Here is a 9,857-nt window from a genome sequence, read left to right as displayed (position 1 = left end):
GACAAGCATGGGTTGCTAAAGACCTATTCCAACCCGGATCTTCACGGGCCTAATTATAAATCCCCTGTGCAGTATGGTAATGGATATGAATGAAATCACAAATACACTCAGCTGCACTCAGAAGACGTGTTCCATACGAAGAATCTGTACAAGAACATCATTTGTCAGAATAGATGGCCAAGATCAATGATTGGTAAATCTAACTAATTATAAATAGCTTATGTTGTGTTACAACATATCGCTATCATGTATGCTGACACATAAACATGCTGATACATGTCTTTATGTTAGTGAACATGAGCGAGTGGGGTTTTACGCCACTTTTAACAGAATTCGAGCAATTGGACTTTCACAATGTACGCATATCGTGAATCGAAGATGAGTCTTCAGCGTGACGTGCGAACCCCTCAACAACGTGGCTACCCTACCATCGTAGTGAATGTGTATATATGGACCAGAACTATATTTTATGTCAAAGCTATGCTTGATTCTACGTTTTGTCTTGTATAACGTTGACCATGCTACCATAGCTGCAGCTGTGATGCCCGCAACGCCACTTCCGGGCCTTGAAGGGGTGACCTTCTGGCAGGTCTTCTGGTCTCCCCAAAAATGTGCTGTCGAGGCTGCTTTCGCAAACATGAAACAAATTCCAATCCATAGTCTACCATGACATTGGTTCGCAAGCGATATCCCTTCACCATAGGGTATTATTTGCAAATGACCACATTAACGCGAAATTATTTGAATAAATATAAGCGATGAAAAGCATTTAATATTCATAAGACATCTCATCTTAAAGCAGAGTGGATTGTACGATTCACACTATATGAGGAGTATGAGGATGCTATATATTCGCCAAAAGGGGTGCACTGTTACAACCCTTAATGTGAAAATTACTCATAATGTAAAAAAAAATTACATTAAGAGTAACAACCCGCAACCGTTAATGTATTTTTTTATATATTCAGAGTTAATATCGTACATATTACCCCTTAATGTAAAATATACTTATGAAAGGTTTGACTAGAAATACAGGATATTTTTGGCTTTTTTCACGTTTTATATTGTTCTTGCTTGGTTTCTTGTAATTATTCGTAATAAGCGACAGCGTGAGAAACTGACTTTGCTCAGATCTGAGAACAAGAGGGGATATTATTAGAATGGCAGGTAATAAAAGTATGTTTGGTTTCAGTAGAGCTACATTATGTGTGTTTAAATATATCCATCCGGAGAGATCGACCTGGTGTGAGAACAACGATAGACAAAATGGGGTAGAGATTTGGCTGTATTTTTTATTGAGTACACTGAAAGAGTACCCAGCTGTTTCTATCATTATACTTGGATTTGTTTGTTTGTTTGTTGTTTAACGCAGCACTCACCAATATTCCAGCTATATGACGGCGGTCTGTAAATAATCCAGTCTGGACCAGACAATCCAGTGGTCGACATCATGAGCATCGATCCACGCAATTTGGATATGATGACATGCATCAACCAAGTCAGCGGGTCTGACCACACGATCCCGTTAGTTGCCTCTTTCTACAAGCATAGTCGCCTTTTACGACAAGAATGGGTTGTTGAAGACCTATTCTACCCCGGATCTTCACGGGTCCATTGTACATGAACAGTAAAACCGCTGTGACGCGGGACTATGTGTAGAACGATGTTATTCAAGTAATAATTACTTAGCAGATCTTTTTACACAATTTGAGATGGAAAGATATTCATGTGATAAACTACCAAATAACTTTGGAAAAACTCTTTTGGAGATGTGTTCAATTCTTTACATACACATTGTGAATGGAAGATTGGGAACTGTCTATCAAATCGGTGACTGTAAATTTATTAGGCATTTAGTGAGTGATTCTAGTTATAACGGGGCTTATAAATGTCAGCTTAATGTGGGAGGAAAGCCCGAAGTGATGCAGGCCACAGACGTTTATCACTTCGGTGAAACCCACGAGCACGGGTATGGTGCTGACAAACCTAGAAACAGAATCGGGGCGAACCGGGATTCGAACCCACAATCGAACGTTTCTGGCGTGCCAAAGGGACGCAACTCGGCACAGCGAATCGCTGCGCCTTAGACGACTGGGCCACCCGTGCCCCCTACTGGGCATTTAGGGTGTAGTGTGATAGATTATAGTTTAGCATTGAGTGACATGTTCCCCGCTGATGATGAATGTCTGTGTAAAAAACATGAACGGTGCCATTATGTAAATGCGTTCAGAAGAAACTAAAGGTAACTCATACATAATAAAGTAGAACAAAGTTTGCAATGAATACAGATAACTGTGTGGAACCAAGAAGGACCAGTTTGCACAATGTAAAAGGAGTGACCTGGGAAATGCAGCAGCGGTAGACTCTAAACGTTTCTGGGACATCATAAAACGTATGTCTGGACGACCGCAACGACTCGACCCTGTTGATACACAAGAATGGGGTTTGGCTGGGGACTTTCTCGTCGCTGAATTCTCAACCAATGGGTATTCAGGATAATCTTGGTGAGGTGGAGAACATAGTGGCATGTCAAGGTTATGTGCAAGAACTGACAATTGGCATATTAGAATCCTCAATCACCAGATCCGAACTTTTTGAAGGCAGCAATGTCAAGAAACATAATAAATCAGCTGGCCTTGACGACATCTGTGGACGCCATTGTACAAACATGGTTTGTGTGCTAAAATAGGTAAAGTGTACAGTAATGTAAAGGCTTGTGTTCGTTCAAACAACAGAGTATCTGGTATATTTGTTGCTTCATGGGTGTGAGAGGGGCGGTCGGGTAGCCTAGTGGTTAAAGCGTTAGCTCGTAACGCCGAAGACCCGGGTTCAATTCCCGACTTGGGTGCAATGTGTGAAGCCTATTTTTGGTGTCCCCCGCCGTGATATTGCTTGAATATTGCTAAAAGCTGCGTACAACCATACTCACTCACTCATGGATGTGAGCAAGGCTGTATTCTTTGTCCCTTTTTGTTCAGTGTTTTATAAACGAATTGGTTACTGAGATGGAATAAAATTGTCGTTTTGGTATTAAGTTACATCCGGAATGTATATATATTTTCTACTTCTATTTGCGGAAGACCTTATTGTGTTTCGCAATACTGTCAACAAAGTACAAATGAAGTATCTAGCATGATGACTGTTGTACAGTAAATGGGAAATGCCAGTCAATCTATCGAAAACAAAAATAGTTGTTTTTCAAAAATAGGAGAGGTTTATCATGTTATGAAAGAATGGTATTATGATGGAAATGCATATGAAGTAGTTATTGGTGGCAGTTATCTTGGCTTGTATTTTAACAATAGATCACTGGGGTCGAATGCTTAAATAATATTGCAATTCAGGCAAGAAAGGTGTTCATGGTCCTGTTAATTAGTATACATTCCTTGAAACCATACTCCCCTCACTTTTACTTCAAATGTTTTGATACAAAGATAACACCAATACTTTTATACGGGGCAGAAATGTGGGGGTTCAGTGACATAGAACCGAGGCTGGCAGATGTTCTAGTCAGTCGCTCGCTGTTCTGAAATGTGTCAAATATTGACTGTCTCTATATAATATGCAGGAATCTCGTTTACCCCCCAAAATGTTACAATATGTTGCGGTTGTACGATGAGCAAGGCCACGTAAATTGGGTAACGAAACTTAAAAATGTTATTTTCAGATTAGGATTTGGTAATGTTTGGTACTTTCAAACATGTGGTCATAAAACTGCATTTTTAAATATGTTGCGTCAGCGGTTAACACTTTTTTCAGCTTTGGCATAGTGATCTATGCGAACAGTGAATTTAGAAAATGTAAAGTTTGTAACCTAAACCATATCGAAAATGAATATCACTTTTTGTAATTTTTTCTATGTTATAGCCATCTATGGCAACGGTTTTACATCTTTCCAAATATTCTGAAGTTTAATACACTCCTGTCATCGCAAGACCCTATTATCAATATGAATACAGAAAAGTACTTGTTTTACGCCTATGCTGTAAGAACACAAATACTCCAACTTTGATAAAATTCAATTAAGTTAAAACTGCTTTTTAAAAACAAAAATGCAAAGGAATGTGTTGTATTTTATACTGTTTGCACCTAAATTGTATATCATTTGAACAAAAAGGCCCATGACCTAAAAGTACTGAATAAAGTGAAGACTAATTATTCGTGACAGAATATATTCTTCCTTTAACTATGCCTGTTTTCTCAGAAACAACAAAAAGTAAAGCCATGGAACTTGTGTAAGTGCACTGCACGTTTCATATTCCAACAACCTCTCAACAACGACAACCTGGTCGTTATTTACAGGTTTTCTTTGGTCATAACTGACGATTTTGTTAAATCTTGGTACAAAGGTGTATCTGGGGACACTATACAATATAACTTTATTTACGTTAAAAGTTATATTCAGATATATTTTTGCAAAGCACATTTTATTACAATACCAACGGAATGGAGTCCTCTGATTGGTCGAAATTTAGATAGTTAACCCTATTTAAGACTATTTTATCATACTAGAAAGTGCTCTTTATGAAACTGGGTGTGGATGATGATCAGCACAACATACAGTAATATAACCTTATTCAGAAATCCAAGATGGTCTCACAGTCGCCATTTTGTAATTTACAGGTATCAAACATCTAATAAAGCGCACGCAAAATCTCCAATATAAGTTATGAAGTAAGTCTAAATGAGTAAATATCTATTTATTAATTCCTTTTGAAAACCCTCGTGAATATCATTTCATAAGAATATTAGTCCATTGTACCCCCGCAACGAAGTTATGGGGTATAATAGCATCAGCGTGTCACCCGTCTGTCGGTATGTCGCAGAAAATAACTTTCCGAACAATTCCTTCCTAATTGACTGATTTCAATTAAACTTTAAACACCTGGCCAATTAAAAATGCTTTTGAGCAATTGTTTGTGTTTTCATTTAGGAGGAGTTATTGCCTTTTATTACTTCGTCATTTCAATTTGAAACCTTCTAAACTATTACATCGACTTCTTTCAGATATGTACGTAGGTGTAGCTACGGACACTGTACGACATGCCTTCATTAATTCCCTATAGGACTTAGTGACACCCCCTAGTGATGAGTATCTCACCATCAGACAACCCCCTACTGATGAACATATCACCATCATACAACCCCCTAGTGATGAATATATCGCCATCATACAACCCCCTAGTGATAAACATCTCACCATCATACAACCCCCTCATGATAAACAACTCACCATCATAGAGCCCCCTAGTGATGAACATCTCACCATCATACAGCCCCCTAGTGATGAACATCTCACCATCATACAGCCCCCTAATGATGAACATCTCACCATCATACAGCCCCCTAGTGATGAACAACTCACCATCATATAGCCCATAGTGATGAACATCTCACCATCATAGAGCCCCCTAGTGATGAACATCTCACCATCATACAGCCCCCTAGTGATGAACAACTCACCATCATATAGCCCATAGCGATGAACATCTCACCATCATACAGCTTCCTACTGATGAACAACTCACCATCAGACCACCCCTAGTGATGAACAACTCACCATCATAGAGCCCCCTAGTGATGAATATATCACCATCATACAACCCCCTAGTGATGAACATCTCACCATCATACAGCCCCCTAGTGATGAACATCTCACCATCATACAGCCCCCTAATGATGAACATCTCACCATCATACAGCCCCCTAGTGATGAACAACTCACCATCATATAGCCCATAGTGATGAACATCTCACCATCATACAGCCCCCTAGTGATGAACAACTCACCATCATATAGCCCATAGCGATAAACATCTCACCATCATACAGCTTCCTACTGATGAACAACTCACCATCAGACCACCCCTAGTGATGAAAAACTCACCATCATAGAGCCCCCTAGTGATGAATATATCACCATCATACAACCCCCTAGTGATGAACATCTCACCATCATACAGCCCCCTAGTGATGAACAACTCACCATCATACAGCCCCCTAGTGATGAACAACTCACCATCATATAGCCCATAGTGATGAACATCTCACCATCATACAGCTTCCTACTGACGAACAACTCACCATCAGACCACCCCTAGTGATGAACAACTCACCATCATACAGCCCCCTAATGATGAACATCTCACCATCATACAACCCCCTAGTGATGAACAACTCACCATCATATAGCCCATAGTGATGAACATCTCACCATCATACAGCCCCCTAATGATGAACATCTCACCATCATACAGCCCCCTAGTGATGAACAACTCACCATTATATAGCCCATAGTGATGAACATCTCACCATCATACAGCTTCCTACTGATGAACAACTCACCATCAGACCACCCCTAGTGATGAACAACTCACCATCATAGAGCCCCCTAGTGATGAATATATCACCATCATACAACCCCCTAGTGATGAATATATCACCATCATACAACCCCCTAGTGATGAATATCTCACCATCATACAGCCACCAGTAATGAACAACTCACAATCATACAGCCCCCTCGTGTCAAACATCTCACCATCATACAGCCCCCTCGTGTCAAACATCTCACCATCATACAACCCCCTAGTGATAAACATCTCACCATCATACAACCCCCTAGTGATGAACATCTAACCATCATACAACCCCCTAGTGATGGACATCTCACCATCATACAACCCCTTAGTGATAAACATCTCACCATTATACAACCCCCTAGTGATAAACATCTCACCATCATACAACCCCCTTGTGTTGAATATATCCCCATCATACAACCCCCTAGTGATGAATATATCACCATCATACAACCCCCTAGTGATGAATATATCACCATCATACAACCCCCTAGTGATGAATATCTCACCATCATACAGCCACCAGTAATGAACAACTCACAATCATACAGCCCCCTCGTGTCAAACATCTCACCATCATACAGCCCCCTCGTGTCAAACATCTCACCATCATACAACCCCCTAGTGATAAACATCTCACCATCATACAGCCCCCTAGTGATAAACATCTCACCATCATACAACCCCGTAGTGATGAACATCTCACCATCATACAACCCCCTAGTGATGGACATCTCACCATCATACAACCCCGTAGTGATGAACAACTCACCATCATATAGCCCATAGTGATGGACATCTCACCATCATACAACCCCTTAGTGATAAACATCTCACCATCATACAACCCCCTAGTGATGAACATCTCACCATCATACAGCCCCCTTGTAAAAAACAACTCACCATCATAAAGCCCCCTTGTGATGAATATATCACCATCATACAACCCCCTAGTGATGAATATCTCAAAAGACCCAAAACTTCTTTGTATTTTCTGTTGTTCCGCTAGTATGAGCTGTACACAATATCATCAGCGTATAAATACGGGATGATGAGTATTTTTCAAATGCAGTGTATTCTACAATGATACGTTTTTCATCAGACAACAGCTGTGGCCACGTTCGGCAATGCTCCGGCTATATCATGGCTGGCTGTATGCAATCGACAAACCAAGGTAGGGGGCAAAGTTAACGCCGGGGTACGATGAAGTCAACCAAAACAACGAACCTGACCACTTTAGACTCTTTTTAAAACATGTCTTACCATTCGTCACCACTCGCCCCTTTCCGTAACCTGCAAGAAGACTTGTCCCCCATCGATGAATGTTATGTGTGAAAATACGACAAACCAATCAGAATGCGCGTATTATTTCAAGTTCTTCGTCAAAGAATCCCTCAGAAATAATTTTTGATTTTACAAATGTCTTGCATCTAAGAATATACCCAAGACACAGTTAAATGTGTTCAATCATACTGTATAATTCCGCATGTCTCGATGTGATTTAAATTTCATCTGGGGAAATATATGTGAACTGTTAGGCAACGAGTTGACAATTGTTTTAAGTATGCCCGTTTGCGCTAAGACGGAACCCGGTCGCAAAAATGGCCATGAGAGGGGCACGAGTTCGGCTTGTCCCAGAATAACACGAGTTGGTCACGAATGCATGTCTTACAATACCTCCGACCCTATTCGAACCGGAATCCCCTCATCAGTCCCAACCCCAACCCTTCATTGGACAATTGCTAAGATGCTAAAACGTATTCGAAATATTGACTAAGAAGGGAGATCATAATTACGAACTTTTGTTCTCAGTTGACGGGATATGGATTTAGAAATCATCGTGAGCTCTAATCATGACATAAGAAACAATCCTTGAAATAGAAACCATACCAGTTGGAGGAAACTGTGTAGTGGTCTCCCTTGGAGCCCTCGAGGTGCGCATGCCCAGTTAGCATGGGAAGTCTTGGCAAATCTTACCCCCCACGTGTTCATCAGCATTCCAGGATTTGTTCTCGAGGATGAATTCCCTGCCATTGTTTAATGTAGTAACAAATGTAGCCTCAGTAATATGCAAGTCGATGTAGTGGCCATGACATTTCCGCGTCCCGTGATGGGATTCGAACCACGGACCTTCGTCTTCTCCATATGACCAAACAGGTTAACCCCGTCAGCAAGCTGGCAAGGTAAGGATGTCATCTGTGGGATGACTCCACGCCCTGCAACATCGACATAATATTACTCGACGGTTAGAGGGGAAATCGATTTCACACTGATTGGCCAATTCAGACAATTGCTCCGGCGTTTGGATTGTCTGCAAAACGACTCTTGGCAACTTGACTTAATATCAGTGCATTTTCACACTTAATTAAAAATGAAGCCATCTATATAAATTCAGCTGATGTTCGGGTTGCTTGTTACCAGAAACCCACAGCATTGTTTGTAATATACTTGCTAAACCGCCTGTCAGTTGAACCTAAGTTAGCTACTGGTATTAACGTCTTAATATAGCATACATATGGTAAATTTCGCAGGACAAGTTGTCCATTAAATCTGGTGGGGATTCATCACGAAACATAATGTAAAGTTTTGTAGGGCCTCGCTTTCGCTCGTTAGATACATTTTGAAACAACTCGTTGTAAGATCAATGGTATCTCACAGACACTCGTGTAGTAATCTCTATGTAAGATCAATGGTATCTCACAGACACTCGTGTAGTAATCTCTATGTAAGATCAATGGTATCTCACAGACACTCGTGTAGTAATCTCTATGTAAGATCAATGGTATCTCACAGACACTCGTGTAGTAATCTCTATGTAAGATCAATGGTATCTCACAGACACTCGTGTAGTAATCTCTATGTAAGATCAATGGTATCTCACAGACACTCGTGTAGTAATCTCTATTTCATTTACATCACCACGTTGCAGTAAAATCCTTTTCCAACCAAAACAGTATATAATAAATGTGCATTTCAATGTCAATGTTAATGGTTTAATGAGTGATAACGATACGTTTATTTTCACCGGTGTCTGCATGCGTTCACTGTTGATACTTTTGACAGAAACCCTATTGTTATCCCTAAGGAGAATCAATGAGAAATCAGATCAGTTTGTTTGACCTTTCTCCTTATTATTACACATCGGCTTGCCGTCAGTGTGTTACTTCAGCTCTCTTTATTTTGGTTTGTGTGTGGGGTAACGCTACACTCAGCAATGTTCCAGCTACACTACAGCGGCCTATAAGTAATTTAGTCCCGGGCCCCGTTCCTCAAAGCGATCTTAGCGCTACGATGATCGTAACCCCATGTTTAAGTATGGGTCTTACGATCACCTTAGCGCTAAGATCGCTTTGAGGAACGGGGCCCTGGTGCCGTTGTACAAAGCATCTTAGCGCTAAGATGATTGTTATTCCCATAGGCTTAAACATAGGCTTAAGATGATCTTAGCGCTAAGATCGCTTTGTGCAAGTGACCACTGGTGCCGTTGTACAAAGC

General features: G+C 40.6%; 1 protein-coding gene across 1 annotated transcript; it reads left to right on the top strand.

Annotated features, from left to right (window-relative positions):
- Positions 1–4,224: 4,224 nt before the first annotated feature.
- Positions 4,225–7,151, top strand: LOC139471419 (uncharacterized). Its single transcript, XM_071253783.1, has 4 exons — positions 4,225–4,235; positions 5,108–5,349; positions 5,569–5,709; positions 6,487–7,151. Exons 1-4 carry the CDS (start codon positions 4,225–4,227, stop codon positions 7,149–7,151), a joined length of 1,059 nt encoding a protein of 352 aa, XP_071109884.1.
- Positions 7,152–9,857: the final 2,706 nt, after the last annotated feature.

The sequence above is a fragment of the Haliotis cracherodii genome, unplaced genomic scaffold, assembly GCF_022045235.1.
Source record: "Haliotis cracherodii isolate W230 unplaced genomic scaffold, xgHalCrac1.p SCAF_22, whole genome shotgun sequence".
Taxonomy (NCBI): Eukaryota; Metazoa; Mollusca; class Gastropoda; order Lepetellida; family Haliotidae; genus Haliotis; species Haliotis cracherodii.
This window is presented reverse-complemented; position numbering and strand designations above follow the sequence as displayed.

Excerpts from the sequence above, each read along its gene's own strand:
- LOC139471419 (XM_071253783.1), top strand. Across the intron at positions 5,350-5,568 it reads CACCATCATACAGCCCCCTA|AGCCCCCTAGTGATGAATAT; the intron begins GTGATGAACAAC and ends TCACCATCATAG. Across the intron at positions 5,710-6,486 it reads CACCATCATACAGCCCCCTA|CCACCAGTAATGAACAACTC; the intron begins GTGATGAACAAC and ends ACCATCATACAG.